At 44.6% G+C, this 16,478-nt stretch overlaps 1 protein-coding gene across 4 annotated transcripts in view; it reads left to right on the forward strand.

The window, feature by feature from the left end:
* CADM1 (cell adhesion molecule 1) overlaps window positions 1-16,478 on the forward strand; it is a 264,419-nt gene that overhangs the window by 126,391 nt on the left and 121,550 nt on the right. For 3 of the 4 annotated variants that reach the window (XM_044282268.1, XM_044282269.1, XM_044282271.1), the window contains exon 2: window positions 3,186-3,263. The exons of the other annotated variant lie outside the window; for it this stretch is intronic. In XM_044282268.1, the coding sequence (XP_044138203.1) occupies window positions 3,186-3,263 (78 nt within the window). The remainder of the gene's footprint in view (window positions 1-3,185; window positions 3,264-16,478) is intronic. 4 annotated transcript variants of the gene reach the window in all.

Below are 16,478 nucleotides of genomic sequence, written 5' to 3' on the forward strand. Positions count from 1 at the left end.
TGATGGGTTTGATTTTCTGTCCCGATTTATTATGGGAGGGTGTTGGTGAGAAAAGGTGGAGGAATATGTATGCTGCGCCGAGATGTTTGATCGTTGGCCCTGCCATAGCTCTGCCTGTGTATAACGAGGGAGGACATGTTATAAAGTGCCTCTGGCCACGCTGCACTGTGGCTCTGCTGCTTCACATTAATGTCACTGATCCAGTCACATTTTGGCAGGCACAAGTTCTCGAGTTTAGAAGTAATATTTCTTGATCACCGAGTTAACAAGATTTCAGCAGCTGAATGCTGAGCTTTCCGATAGGGAGGTAGAAAAATGTCTGCAGCTTGCCTCCTGAGATATTGAATGACCAGAAGGTGTCTTCAGAATGAGCTACTACTACTTCTCCAACACTCTTCCCCCGTGTACATGCACATCTTTTGGTGCTTGATGGCATTCTTACTTTGCGTAAAGCTTTGTGGTGGACCACTTAGCCATTTTTGAGTTATCTGGGGCTTCGGGTGACAACCATGTCACCTAGACTTGCTCTGATCTGCATTATAAAATCCAAAGCATAACTGTGCCACGTGTCCAACTATGTCCAAACTTTTGAGGACATTTTCAGCAGTGTGCTGGTACTGTAAATGCTGCACAAAGGCTGTCACATTCCCATCACGTGTAGCCATACCCTGATGATTAGGGATTGTTTAGTTTCTTCAAAGTCGGCACAATTCGAGCTTTCAAACCAGCCTCAGTTGACTTTTGACTTGTCCACGGTACCAATTGTGTCTGTAGACTCTGACATAGGACATCAAAAACATTTGTATTGATGCATCTATGACCACATTACATAACTGCCCGTTACTAACCTTTAGCCATACCGACGTGTTTCCCTGTGTAAACCTCTGCCTACGACTTGCATAAAGTAGAATATATGGAAATACATTCGAGCGCAGTATCACTTTTAATAACATCTCAGGTTTTTCGCTTCGAGGGATGAAACCCTGAGCCTGGATCGCTGGGACGTCTTACATAATTACTGCTAGTTTTCATCAGCCGCTCATGAAACGTCCTTCACCGCGTTCTCAATGTCTTACTTCAGCGTTTGCGCGTTTAAACATTTGTATTTGTTGTTTCAACCCGGTTTCCAAGGCTGATCACATTGTCAAAATGCAGCAAGATGTTGGCACAGAATGCAGGTTACCGTACATATTGTAACGAACCGCGGAGGTCTCCGCTCATCTGATCTGAGTCTGGTGAACTGTGAATGAAAATATTGTCTGCCGCGTGCACGCAATGAGCTGCGGGGAGTCCGCTACGTGTTAGGAGAACGCGTTAACTACGTGTGGGTAATCTGGACTAATGCAGCCTCTGTATCGTTTTCTGTATGTAACACTCATTTTCTCCTGCAGCGTATACATGCAAGCGGCTTTCCGCTGAACTGTGCTCCCTTCTGGCCTTTGTTTGCTATATTACAATCAAATGCAGAATTGCACCTGTCCCACATACCTACACACGACTACCCAGATGGCTGCTGCCAATGGCTTGTGCCCCAGTGCCAGCTCCTTGTTTGGCAGGTCAGCATGCATGTTGTTTAATCTCCTGGCTGGGAATATACGTGGGCTGTACATTCTCGGAAGAATCTCTGCACACGAGCGTTCACATATCCAGGCCGGGCAGCCAGTTTACTTTACTAATTAGGACAATCCTGGCAGTAGCTGGAGTTATTAGCAAAGCAAATAGTATGTGTAATATGGAATAGCAGCGTTGCACTACGGTGCCATTACCGACTCGCCGCGTTCTGGATTCCAGGCGAATGTTCAGGAAGGGACATCAGATGGGTAAACCGAAAGACACGATCGCCGAAAGGAAAGTCAGGGGGTTATATAGAGGAAAAGGAGCCCAGGAACGAAAATTGAAATGAGGTTCTTACACTGGCATCTCCAAGTCTTGTAGATGAGAAGGACCTAAAGACTGTTTCCTCTTCCTGCCCTATGGGGTCAAAGTAAACTATTCAAGGGGTTGTCCATCCAATTTTTGTTTAAGAAAATCTGCTCAGAATGGTGTAAAATAATGAGACGTTATACTCCCCTTACTGATTATCCTACAACCGTTCTGACGATTCCCAGGTCCCCTGCCTGCCAGGTTCTTTAATTTCTAGGCCCCTCTCGCCATGAACATTGGACCACCAAAGCCTCATTGGCTGTAGTGGCTGTAGTCATCGATGAGGCCAGTAATTGGCTGCGGGGTCAAGTGTCCATGTCAAGAGGGAAAATTGAAATGAGGTTTTTTCACTGGCATCTCCAACTCTTGTCGAGGAGAAGGACCTTAAGACGGTTTCCTCTTCTGTCTCCGTTTGTCCTTTAAATTTTTTTAAGAAAATCTGCTGAAAATGGTGTGAAATAATGAAAGAAGTGATACTCGCCGTTCTGATGATTCCCAGGTCCCCTCCCTGCCAGGTTCTGTACTTCCTAGGACCCTCTCGCCATGCACATTGGACCACCAAAGGCTTATTGGCTGTAGTGGGGTCATCGATGAGGCCAGTAATTGGCTGCAGCGTCAAGTGTCCATGGCAAGAGGGACCAGAGATTTATAGTTGCCCCAGAATTAATCGAAACAGAAGCAGACGGGGGGTGGGTAGGAAGAGTATTACTGATTTGTTATTTTGCAGCATTGTTTATTTTTTTATTTTTTTTATTTTAAGCAGCTGGACAACCCCTTTAATAACTTCAGAAGAAAAGTACATGGGTAAAATATATGGTAAGACTGAGGTGTAGTAAACAAATTATGAAGTAGAGGGAAGATGGTGAAGAGGAAGATGAGATATTCTTCAGGGTCGAAATAACTTTACATGCCTATTTCCTATGGATTTAATCAGTATGTCACAGGACGACTCTTGAAGATAAAACATTAGCATCTGCATTTTCTCCATAACGCTTCTGGTTTTCTCTGTATCACGGTTTAATTAACTGCTCCTGATTCTAGTGAAAAAATAAAATGGGTAAAATGAGGAACTATAGGGCACAGTGAGGGGCGAGCTTTGTCTGATTACAGGCTCGAGGAGCCATTTACCTCTCAACACAACAGGTGGACTTCATGATGAATATGTCAGCAGACGCTGTGTGTGTCCTGGTGTCAGGAGGAGGCCGGAAAGTATGCTGCGTACACATCTGCAGACTGTTCACAGTGTATCTTGTCTCTGTCAGGGAGAAGTTCCAGTCTCCATGGGTCTTCAGAAAACTTTGCCCTACCTGATTCGTTCTATGAGCAACTACAAAGCTCTGGTACGTGACCCTGTGTATACACGTTGTATTGTGTCTGTGTTGCCAGGTGTCAACCCTCTCGCATTAACATCAGTGTATTGGAACCCATTAGCCTACCAGTGAAAGTGACCCTTGTATCCATTAACCATTTTCATCAAACCGCTTTGTTTTTTACACCTTACCTGAACTGTAGAGCATTCTTTCCTTCATGTCAAAAATTCTCTTATGAATTGAGTTATTTTCTTCTGTCAAGTTGGAGTTTTTTTTTTTAGCAATTCCTTAGGGACAATCATTTAGGAGAGATATATCTGTGACCACCACCATGGCTGCCGTTACAACGCCTACATAGATGGTCATCAAGCTGTCCTAGAGTCCATTACTGGGTAACCATGCAGGGATGTGAGCGCAGTACGTTTTTCATGCACAACTAGGCAGGGGTCTTAGAAAGCTGGATGACCGGCCACGCCCAAGCCATAATGGTGGCTATTTGATTATCACCAGTCTCAAGGCTGTGTTCACATGGTTGGCTCTGTTTTTGATGTACACTTAGCATGTAGTTGGAGGAAAGCTCCCCAGCATACCCACTATGCTTATCCATAGGGCTCCATGAAGATTATTTTTTATTTGATAGCGAGTAGGGTGTTGTAAAAAAAAAAAATAATATATATATATTATATATATATATATATATATATATATATATATATATATATATAAATAAATAAAAACACTGGGCCTGTTGCAGTCAGGTGGTGGTCATTTTTTAGTTGAGCACTGCAGGCAATCGCTACCCTTAGTCATGTGTCATTCATGCCCGGCTGCAGTGATCACATGAACGATGAATGGGACGTCATCACTACAGGCCCAGCAGGGATCTGAATGGTGGGACATTTTGAAAGTGAGTACATTTATTTTTTTTGATCTTACACAGCCCCTGTTCCCTGGGAAATGTAAAAAATGCGAAAACTAAAATTAAAGAAAAGTGTAATTGCACTTACCGGTATTTGGGTTTCCTGGAAGTCTCCTCCAATGATGCTCCTAGTTTCAGGGGTAGCGTTCTGGAGACATCCAGGAAAAAAAGTGTAATTGCACTTACCAGTCATTGGAATTTCTGGAGGTCTCCAGAACGGTACTCTTAGTTTCAGGCGCTGTCGTAGAGACATCCTTACTGGTAATGGTGGCACCCCTACTTTCAGGGGTGCCATTGTGGAGACTTCCAGAAAACCCAAGTGAGACTTCCACGGAAGCTATTAAACCCAATGGAGGCCAAACGTTTCCTTTTGGCTTCCATCAGGCTGGTCTATGGGGAAAAAAGTATGGAATGTCTTTTTACCAATATCCAGAAGAAAACAAAAGGCAGTCCATATTTTTTAAAGCATGGGAGTCTACGATTGACAAGTGCCACTGTACTTTAATTGTCCAAGGCCCCTGTTCGAGGTAGACGTCGGGGGTTTCTCCCAATGTTCACATTACATATGATAAAAAAAAAATTGACAACTTGACAGACAAAGACAGCTCAGGAACGTCTGTCTATTCATTGGTGTTTTTTTGTTGTTTTAATATTGGATTGAAATGCTCTTTAAATGTCATAAAGTGTCCTAATTGCCCTCTCTGCCATTCAATGTGCTTTTGTCGGCTTCTAGTCCTTGTTACATCTATGTGATGTATTGTAAATCGATTCTTGAAGAAATGTGAAGGAGTTACTTACAAACCTGGCCTAGAAAAGACGTTTTCTGGTGATTTGCTGAAACCGTTGACCTCCTGGACCAAGATCTGGACGAATCCATCCAGATCTTTAGTACGTGATCTTCTAAAGTGATCTTTGAAATTGAAAAAAATACATTTTGAATTTTTTGGGGGGAAATTCTTTATTGAGGCAGTCATTTCTGATTTCCCTTACCATAGATGACCTTGTTTCTAGTAACATTGCAATATTAACGTAACCATTTATTTTTATCATTTTTAATATTGTGCGCATAGTTTAGAATGTCATCATTGGTGCAAGTTCAGAACTGTATTTTACAGTCAACTTCATTTATTTTGAACTTCATTGGATGCCGGTGAGAATGGGTAGGGAAATGTAGGAAGAATTCATTTGGGACCAGGGGCGTACACACAGATCATTGGGCGCGACACGACCCCAGGGTCTCAAAAAATCTGCCACTGCTGGATTTTTTGCAAATCTGGGGTCGCGGTCACGGCAAATGCGTGATTCGCTCCACAACCCCATAAATTTCTATGCTAGCACCGCTACACCGCAATCCTTGGGCAAGGAAGCTGTCACATGACCAAGATCGCCATGTTCTAAAGGACAGCGTTCTGTGGATATGTAGTGGGACCAATTTCCAATTTTCCCCTAGGCTTCACTGTAGAACTTGTAGGCAGTTTAGTCACTATAGGCAATGAAGTAAAAAAAAAAGAAATTTAAAACGTTTGTAAATAGAAAATGTTAAAAGCAAAACGTGCATTTTTTTTTCTTCTTATAAGTGTGTAGCAATGTCTATTTTTGTGAAAATTGGTGTAAAAAAATGTGATTTGACTGCACTATGTTAATAGGCCCTTAGGGTAAATGCACATGTTCAGGATTTATGTGCGGAGAAATTCGCAGGGGAATCCATGCAGATTCACATGCGGATTTGGTGTCTATCTTCCGCATGCGGGTTTTACTCTCCCCATTGAAATCTGGTCAGGGAAAAAAAAAAGACATGCTGCAGATTTCAAAATCTGCACCGCCTTATAGAGAAACGGCCAGGTTATTTCTGCTGTCCTGTCTGAGAGCGGTGTGTGGTAGAGGGAGAGAAGCCGAGCCCTGGAATATGTCAGGATAACGACTACCGTCACACACAAATGGGGACAGTGCAGCCCTAAACTGCCCGGACCCACTACCTACCTGCACGGTCACCCTCCTACTGTACAGTCTCAATGGTACAGTCACAAAGAGTAGTTCGTATGGAAAAGGGTCATATACCAATCGGACAGTGAAGTACAAGATATAGCAGAGGCAAACGATAAAAACCAACCCCTTCCCCCCCCCCCCAAAAAAAAAAAACAGAACCAGGAAATCTGTCCAAAAAACAATCCCGAAGCCAAAGCCAGAGTTTTCAGTACAGTAAGGAAACAGCAGGGGGAGCCAGAGGATAAGAAATTCACTGCCTAGGAGAGAGCAGCTCACTTTGGCGTGCCTGCATGTCGGGTGGAGCTGTCGGCAGCGCGTCCTGACGCTCAGGAGCCCCGGTGCACCACCTCGTTGGCCTGGGGCTCCGACATCAGAACAGGCCGCCCAGCAGCCCTGGTTCCCCCGGACGCTGCTGCCTCCATGCGGAAGCGCGACCATAGGTTTAAGAAGCAGAGTAAGGCTTCTTTCACATCAGAGTTTTTGCTGTACGGTTTTGAGATCCGGCATGGGATCGCAAAACCACAGCAAAATGCTTCAATACGAATAATAAGACAACTGGCTTCATCCGTTCAGAACGGATCCGGTTGTGTTATATCGAAAATGAAGAAACTGGATCTGGCCCTAAAACCATTGTATGTCAATGGGCGGACGGTTTTTTGGTGTCTTATAAAAGAAAAAAAAAAAAAAAGGGACATGGTTTTTGGTGCCAGATCCGGCTTGTTCAGTTTCCCATGACGGACACAAAAACACTGCTTGTGGCAATTTTATGTCCGGCATAGGAACGCAACAGACCGGACCGAAATGCATTCTGGTTTGTTCAATTTTGTCGCCCTTGACAATGAATGGGGATAAAACTGAAGCGTTGTGCTGCAGTTTTCAGAGCCGTCCTTTCACGCTGATGTGAAAGTAGCCTAAATCTTGCCAGGACTCCCAGGAGAGACGGCAAGAGTCCTGATTACCCCGCCCACACACAGGATGATTGACAGCCTTCTGTGTACACACACGGATGCAGGCAGAGCTGTCAATCACTTTAGTGGGTGGGGTTATCAGGACTCTCGCATCCTCTCCGAGGAGTCCTGTCAAGATTTACTCTGCTGCTTAAACCTATTGTCACGGGCTCCAAGCATTTGATCTGCTTTTTGCTGACGACTCCTGCTTCACATCCTATAAATCAACATAAGACCGACCTCGGCTTCCCTCTCTCCATCATATCCCGTGAAGCAGAAATCCCCCGACGAGGACACTTTAAGGGCCTCAATATACAGATGTCATTTTTATTTGATATCGCACTCTATTCCGGTTGCTATGAGTGGTCGCTCAGTTTCCCTCAAGATTTCATGTTTTTTTTTTGTGGAGGTAAATGGGTTTGACCATTCGCACATAACTCATCTGCATAGTAAACCAGCACTGACAGATGTAATGAAGTGGCCATTTTTTCCCATTATCCCCGTAATGTTTTCTAACATGAATGTGTTTGCCGTTACGCTGGAAATCGATGAGTTTGAACATTGCTGCGTAACACGTTAATGTAGTGAACTGCGGGGTCTGACATCTTGCACATCAGGTCCCCCAGAGATGAGCAAATCGAATCCCACAAAGGGGAATTCGATCCGAATTTCTGGATAAATTCTATTCGCCTAGAAGCTGAATTTCCTTGTGCTTCGTGTCAGCGAATCTATTTAACCTAAAATAGTATTAAAAAAAAAAATTCAAACTTACCTCCTCCATTTGCTCGTGACAGGCCGCCAGCCTCCATCTTGCTTAAAGATCTTGGCCGAAATCCCGTGCAGCGCGAGATTACATCATCACGCCGGCCGGTGAGATTACATCATCACGCCGGCCGGCGTGATGACGTAATCTCGCCCCGCACAAGATTTTGGCTGAGATCTTCAAGCAATATGGCGGCGTCTGGCACGTCGCGAGCAAATGGAGGAGGTAAGTATGATTTATTTATTTTTAGTTTTTTACACCATTTCAGGTTAAATCGATAGATTTTTTTTTTTCTGTTAATTTTACACTGTTTTTGCTCTCAGGAGCCACGATCATGTATGAACGCGGCATCTGAGGGGTACAATGACGGGGGCGGCGCTATCGCAGCTCCCTGTCATTGCACCCGCTTCTTGCAAAAAAAATGCACTTCATGACTAAGCAAATTTTTTGGGGGAAATTCAGCGAATTTAGAAATTCTCTCTAAATCTCTAATTAATTAATTATCTATTTATTTTTACATTGGACTGTTTAATTTGTGGAAGATTTTTATAAATATATATTTTATTTATTTTTGGGATCAAGCAGCTAAGCCTGTGATAACAGTGGAGACTATGGGGGCTCACACGTGTGTTTTTACAGCAAACATCCACCTGGGTCATTTAATAATTAACTCTCCTGGTTTATAACCATCGGACCAGTGAACTCTGCTGGAAGCGTTCTAAAATTCTGCTACCGCTACAAAAATGACTGAGTGGGAAGCCTTAGGATCTGCGCCGAGCAAGAGCAGCGTCATCTGCATCGTTATTCTCGCCACAAGAAAATGGAAACCTGACGAACCCATTCTAAGCCAACGGGATACATTTCAAAGCAAAATCAAACTTTAAACTTCATGACCCAGTGTTGGGGGCCATTCACACGACCGTATGGTCACTAGGCCTGTGTTGGCGGTTGCTATTGGCGGTCCCCAAAACACGGGCACCAGCCGTGTGATCTCTGTGCTGCAGATGTGGACCCATTGACAAGATACAGCAAAAGATGGGATATGTTCTATCTTTTGTGGTGCGGAGGCACAGATCTGAAGCCCACGGAAACACTCAGAAGCCCTTCCGTGGGCTGTTGGGTCTGTATATATATGTCCTATCTTTTGCTGTATCTTGTGGTTCGCGGACCCATTCAAAGGTCTGCACCGCAGCACCGTTGCCCGTGTTTTGCAGACTATTTGTGGTCCGCAACATGGGCATGGCGTCCATACAGTCGTGGGAATGGGCTCTTAGGGTGCATTCACAGGACTGTTTGTATTTTGCATTTCACAAAACGCGGATCCGCAAAAAAAAAATAACAGACAAAGACCGTGTTGCATCCCTTTTTTGTGGACTCATTGTAACAATGCCTATTCTTGTCTGCAAACCAGACAAGAATAGGACATGTAATACCTTTCTTTTTATTTTTTGTGGGGCCACAGAATGGACATACGGATGCGGACAATGTGTGAATGGGGCCTTAAGGGCTCATTCACGCGACCGTATGACTGTCATGCCTGTGCTGCAGACCGCAACAATACACGGCACCGGCCGCGTGAACTCCGTACTGTGGTGCTGACCTATTGACTTGAATGGGTCCAACATCCACACAATTCAGCAAAAGATAGGACATGCCCAATCTTTTGCGGAGCGGAGGCTCGGATTGGAAGCCCGCGGAAACACTGCTAAGCCCTTTTGTGTGCTTTCGGGTCCGTGTCTCCACACCGCAAAAGTTAGGATATGTCCTGTCTTTTGCCGTATATTTTGTGGATCGCCGACCCATACAAGTTAGTGGGTCCACACCGCAAAACACTGTTTACACGGCCGGTGCTCCTGCTTTGCAGACCACAATTTACTGTCCGCAATATGGGCACAGCGCCCATACAGTGTGAATGAGTCCTAATAGAGATTTTTTATTTTTTTCCCTATAGATTTATAAAATCCGTAGCAATCCTCTGCAACAGGAAGGGTGTGCTGTCGATGTGTAGATCAGCAGCCTCTGTCATGCCTGGTGGGTTTTTAGGAGTATCTTGGTCAGTGGAGTCGCTGGCGCTGTACTGTTCAGTGCTCCATGTGAAATTCCACAACAAATGTGATGTGTGAACACAGCCGAAGGCTAAAGCTCATACATGGCAAGCTTATTCCCAGGCATATACCCCCAGGCACGTACTAGAAGAGTATCCTTTTGACATATAGTGGGCTGGTATGAACTCTACATACCTTTTATTCCCCTAACTATCTATACGCTTTCCTATGCAGAGAGACTCAGACTGGAAAAATGTATACCTACAATGGCGGATGCCGCTAGACGTACGCTATATGTCAAGGAGGAAACAAAGGAAGGCACCTTTAAGGCCTCATGCACACGACCGTTGTGTGTTTTGCGGTCCGCAAAACACGGATGGCGTCGGTGGGCGTTCCGCAATTTGCGGAACGGCGTGGACAGCCATCAATATAACTGCCTATTCTTGTCCGCAAAACGGACAAGGATAGGACAAGTTATATTATTTTTTTGCAGGACCTCGGAACAGAGCAATGCATGCACAAAGCACACGGAGTTCTGTCCGCATCTATTGCGGCCCCATTGCAGTGAATGGGTTGGCATCCAAGCCGCAAATACTGCGGTTCGGATGCGGACCAAAACAACGGTCGTGTGCATGAGGCCTTAGGAGGACCTGACAGCACCGCAGACATGTCTGAGTGAATACTTGTATTCTCCATGAAATAGCTTCTCTTTTAACATCTTTTCTTTTAACTCTGTGTTGTACCATTCCTCTGTTATTCCTCCAGAATATTTATTGGTACATTGACTACTGGATGTTACCATTCCCTATGCCCAAGAGCTGTCACCCTGCCCAGTCTGACACTGGAAGGACTGATTGGACACTGTGAGTGTGTGTAGGGACACCCCCCAACTGAGAACACCACGTTGTCACTTTATTCATAGATTTCAAGCAGGAATAACTAAGGAATCACAGAACTAGAAGAACCAATGCACATGAATTGTGAACTTTTGGGGAATTCAAATAATTACATGGCAAAGCCAAAAAAGTGCCCCTCTGTTGTAAAGAGAGACAAAAAATGACTGCGGCTGTTGAGGAGAAGAGAGATGATGTAATATTAAGGGGTTGTCGGGATAGGTCAACAGTACACAATGGGTGGTAGGGGGGCTTTGGCCCACGTCTGGCACCCTGCCAATCAGCATGAAGTGGCTGCGGCGCTACTGTGAGTGTCGCGGCCTCCTCACAGCTTACCAAGCACAGCGCCGTACATTTTATAGTGTCTGTGCTTGGTATTGCAGCTCAGCCCCATTCACTTCAATAGGACTGAGAGGCGACTAGGTCATGTGACCAATGAACGTGACATCACTGGCCCAGGAATAGCCCGAGGCCCTCTTGGACCACTGCAGTCTCTTCAAACAGCTGACCAGTGAGTCTGATCCCTGCCGATCAGATACTGATAACCTATCCTGAGGATAGGTCATCAGTGTTAAAGGGGTTGTCTGGGCATGAATATTGATGACCTAACCCCAAGATAGGTCATAAATATCAGATCGACGGGGGTCGGACACCCGGCACCCCTGCCGATCCTGAGGATAGATCATCGATATTAAAAGCCCAGAGAACTCCTTTAATTATTTGGACAACCCCTTTAATTAAGGGCATCACCAAGGTGTCCATAAAGGGTTAAAAAGGCGGATTTGGCGATGCAGTAATTGTGAGATTTCTGAAGTATTCCCCTGTTGGGGGCACCAGTCACGTGTTCCCTTTGGGACTGTGTGAAGCGCCCGTAGATCTGTTTGCAGCACAATGGCCTACTCAGCATTCTCCTGATGTTCAGTGTAAATTCTCTCTAACGAGATGCTGGCTCTAACAAGCTCACTTCATTAATTTTTACAGTTTATTAAAAACATAAAGTAGGGTTGCTGCAGGCGGCTGGCTTAGTATCTCAGAGTCCTGCAACAATTGTGTCATAGGCTGGGAATTTGTAAAGAAATAACGTCCGCCATTGCCAGGCCTGCAACATCTGGCTTCCACTAGAGGTTCTCATGTTGATGAGATATAGCATTTTAAGTGTTTTATGAGCAGTTTGGGGGAAAAAATCACATAAGAATGGAGACCGGTATGTCAAAAACTGGTGCGCGCGGTCTTAAAAATGTAGATTTAATTTGTTAATGTAAAAGTCCAGGTTTAGTTTACACATTTTTGTGTTTTGAGTGGTGGTGGGTCGCTATGGCTGTAAATCAGGGATCTCAAACTCGTGGCCCTCCAGCTGTTGCAACTTCCATCATGCCCGGTCAGCCTACAGCTATCAAGGCATGTTGGATATTGTAGTTTTGCTACAGCTGGAGGCCAGGAGTTTGACATCCCTGCTGTAGATGGTTAAAATCAAAAAGCATGAAAAAGGATTTTAAATCGTGAAGATCAGTCCAGGCTTAAAGGGAACCTGTCACCGGGATTTTGTGCATAGAGCTGAGGACATGGGTTGCTAGATGGCCGCTAGCACATCAGCAATACCCAGTCCCCATAGCTCTGTGTGCTTTCATTGTGTAAAAAAAACTATTTGATACATATGCAAATTAACCTGAAATGAGTCCTGTCCCTGACTCATCTCATGTACAGGACTCATCTCAGGTTAATTTGCATATGTATCAAATTGTTTTTTTTACACAATAAAAGCACAGAGAGCTATGGGGACGGGATATTGCGGATGTGCTAGCGGCCATCTAGCAACCCATGTCCTCAGCTCTATACACAAAATCCCGGTGACAGGTTCCCTTTAATGGGGTCTTCCAGCACAATAAAAAAATATTGGCAGTGAGCTCAGAAAGGCTTAAAAACATAAAAGAATGGACACTCGCCTTACTGATCCCCTACTACCGCCGTTCTGGCATTGCTCCATTTCCCACCTCTCTCCACTTCTGGTCCTGACTCCCTGGAAATGTCATGAAAGGCCTGCTCAACCAATCACTGGTCTTAGTATTGATCCATCTCAGCCAGTGGGTGACTGAGCGGAGAGTGGAGCAGCAGGGGAACGGTGAGCATTGGCTCTTCTGATTTTTTTTAAGCTTCTCTTAACGCACTTCCACCAATTTCTTTTGCACAGGAAAACTTCCTTAACGGGAACCTGTCACCTGGATTTTGGGTATAGAGCTGAGGACATGTGCTGCTATATGACCACTAGCACATCCGCAATATCCATTCCCTATAGCTCTGTGTGCTTTTTATTGTGTAAAAAAATGAGAGAGATATATATATATATATATAGTATATAGTATATGTGTGTGTGTGTGTGTGTGTAAATGAGGCAAGTAAGAAGCCCAAAGATCTGTTACTAATGTTTCCGGAGCCTAGCCACGCCCACAGTGAAGGAGCCCAGCACAGCCCCGCATCCTCCGAATCTCCTCTTTGCACCGATGTCACAAAGCTAGAGCGCTGTAATCTCACGATACGCACGCTAGCGCATGCGCAGTGTCGGCATAGTGTTCCTTCCCTGTGCTGGCATCAGCCTCAGGGAACGAACTGTGCATGCTCTAGCTCGCGCATTGTGCGATTACTGCGCTCTAGCTTTGTGATGTCGGGGAGCAAGGAGGAGATTCGGAGGATGCGGGCGGTGCTGGGCTCCGTCACAGTGGGCATGGCTGGGCTCAGAGTCGGAAAATGCTGGACTCCTCTCTGAAGCATTGAGGAGACGGGACTCATCTAAGGTTCATTTACATATCTATAAAATCCTTTTTTTTTTTTTTTTTTTTTTTTTTTTTTTTAAGCACACAGAGCTATGGGGACTGGGTATTGCGGATGTGCTAGCGGCCATCTAGCAACCCATGTCCTCAGCTCTATACCCAAAATCCAGGTGACAGGTTCCCTTTAAAACATGAGGCGCTGCATTATATTATATTCTCCTTTATCACTTAACATTCTCACTTTACCAGAACCGCTTCCTCTGTGCTCCTCAAGCAACGTCATGCCCCTTGGTCCCATCTTTGGGAGAAAGAGGGCAACCAGAATTTAAGGGTCAGGTTATTCAGTCATTCATTTTTTTTTTTTTTTTTTTTTTTATAACAGTGCCACAGTAACATGCTTTGTGGATGCCCACCATCTCTTCCAATATTTTTTTTTTTTTTTTAATAAGGTGTAGTGGATTTAATTCACCTTAAAAACGCACCATCTTCCTACCTTTTGTCTCATTTTCTTTTTGGGGAAAAAATAAATAAAATCAACTTTTTTCCCCCTGAACCATTGATACTATACTGCAGCTTATCCCCATTCATGTGGTCCTCATGGACAAGAGAGGCAGTGTTTATGTACATAAAAAAGCAGGTGGTTTTTTTTTCTTCTAATCTTGGCCAACTTCTTTGAAGATCACCTGCCTGCAGGATAAACCTTATGATACCAGGCATGTTGCCTAGTAGAGTTAACCCTGCTGATTAAAATGGCAGAAAAAAAAAGGGGTTGTGGTATTCTTAAGAAAAAAAGACCCTTAGGCCTCTTTCACACGTGTCGCGTGTACGAGGGCCGGATAGGATGCGGGTGTGTTGCGGAAAATTTTTCAGCGCTAGTGTAAAGTGTTTTCATGCGTTTTACACACGCGTGAGAAAAATCGGCATGTTTGGTCCCCAGACCCGAACCCCGACTTCTTCAGAGAAGTTCGGGTTTAGGTTAGGTGTTCTGTAGATTTGATTATTTTCCCTTCTAACATGGCTATAAGGGAAAATAATAGCATTCTTAATACAGAATGCTTAGTAAAATGTCCATTGAGGGGTTAAAAGTAATAAACTAATTTAACTCACCCCATCCACTTGGTCGCATAGCGGATCTGCTCTTCTTTCTTCTTCAGGACCTGGCAAAAGGACCTTTGACGTCACTGAGCTCATCACATGGTCCATCACCGTGGTGATGGACCATGTGATGATGAGAGCAGTGACGTCACCAAAGGTCCTTTTCCTCCCAGGTCATCAAAGAAGTAAGTAAGAAGAGAAGCCGGGCTGAGCGAACAAGTGGATGAGGTGAGTTTAATTATTATTATTTTTTTAACCCCTCCATTCCTATTTTACTAAGCATTCCATATTAAAAATGCTATTATTTTCCCTTTTATAGCCATGTTATAAGGGAAAATAATAAAGATCAGGTCCCCATCCCGGTCGTCTCCTAGCAACCATCAGTGGAAAATGCATCGCACCCGCACTTGCTTGCGGATGCTTGTGATTTTTACACAGCCCTATTCACTTCTATGGGGCCCGCGTTGCGTGAAAAATGCACAATATAGAGCATGCTGCGATTCTCATGCAACGCACAAGTGATGCTGTGTACATGAGCGGTGATTTTCGAGCCCCATAGAAATGAATGGGTCCGGATTCAGTGGGGTGCAATGCGTTCACCTCGCGCATTGCACCCGCGTGGAAAACTTGCACGTGTGAAAGGGGCCTTATTCTTTATTCGGACGAGGTCTTTGGTTCACCGAAAGGCGATCCCTGGCCCCTCTGTGCTCCTCAGCTCCTCCGCTTTTCGGTGTTGCTCATGTGTCTCTGTGCACTGAAGTCCTCATTTAAATAAAGAATATAAGTGTGTACTCTTGTACATTCCCCTTTATATGGAGAGTACCATCTGCTGATGCTGCAGGAATTTCTTTTTAAGCACCCCTTGGTTGCCCCCCCCCCCCACCCAAAAAAAAAAAAAAAAAAAAGTTTTAGCAACATATATGTTAATGCAGAGCATCGTTAAAGGGAGGAAGAGAGATCAACTTTTCTCAGTGGGCATCTCCTTCTCCCTGGCCGTGATGCTGTCTGTTCTCGGGAGATTTCTCCAATCTCTCCTTCTCCCTGGCTGTGGAGTGGTCCGCTGCCATTGGACATGTCACAGCGAAGGAGAAGGAGACGCCCACTGAGAAAAGCAGATGTCTCCTCCTCCCTGTACCGATTCTCTGCATTAACACATATATCCTCTATAGTTTAGTAATACCTGTACTCCTATTAAGCTCACAAAAACATCTACTTTTAATTGACCTCCTATGAAATGGTGAGAGAGTGTATCTGCAGGGCTTCACATAACTGCCCCATGTTTTTGCCCTCTACAGTTCTCTGATGGTTATGGGTTAATAAACCTAGGTACCTGATCACATGCTGCTTTATGCATATCTCCTTTATTGATGTACATACATATTTAAAGGTGTTTTCGATTACGCCCATTTGTGGCATATTGATTCGACATACTTTTAAGTGTCTGTTCAATGGGGGGGTCCAACCATTGTGATCACATATCAAAGGGTTTCTGTCATGAAGACGAGCCCTATGCCCTATTGGTGTATATGAATGTTAATGAGGGGGTCCCACTTTCAGGACCCCATCTATGAGACAGGACATAGAGTGGCTCCTGTTCCGACATACTTGAGCTGACCTTGTATTACATAGACCGTCGTTCCGCTGAATGGCTGCCATGTAATGGTACATTTCCACTACAGTGGCTGATGCCAGTGAAATGTCTGTCTGGCCACAGATTTCCCGGCAAAATAGGGTGTGTACTGGGAGCAGGACCTAATTGATCTACCATAAATGAGTGTGATTAGAAAATTATTCTATACCTAGTCCCCTAATTAGACATTGGATACATAACA

Source organism: Bufo gargarizans, chromosome 2 (assembly GCF_014858855.1).
Source record: "Bufo gargarizans isolate SCDJY-AF-19 chromosome 2, ASM1485885v1, whole genome shotgun sequence".
NCBI lineage: Eukaryota > Metazoa > Chordata > Amphibia > Anura > Bufonidae > Bufo > Bufo gargarizans.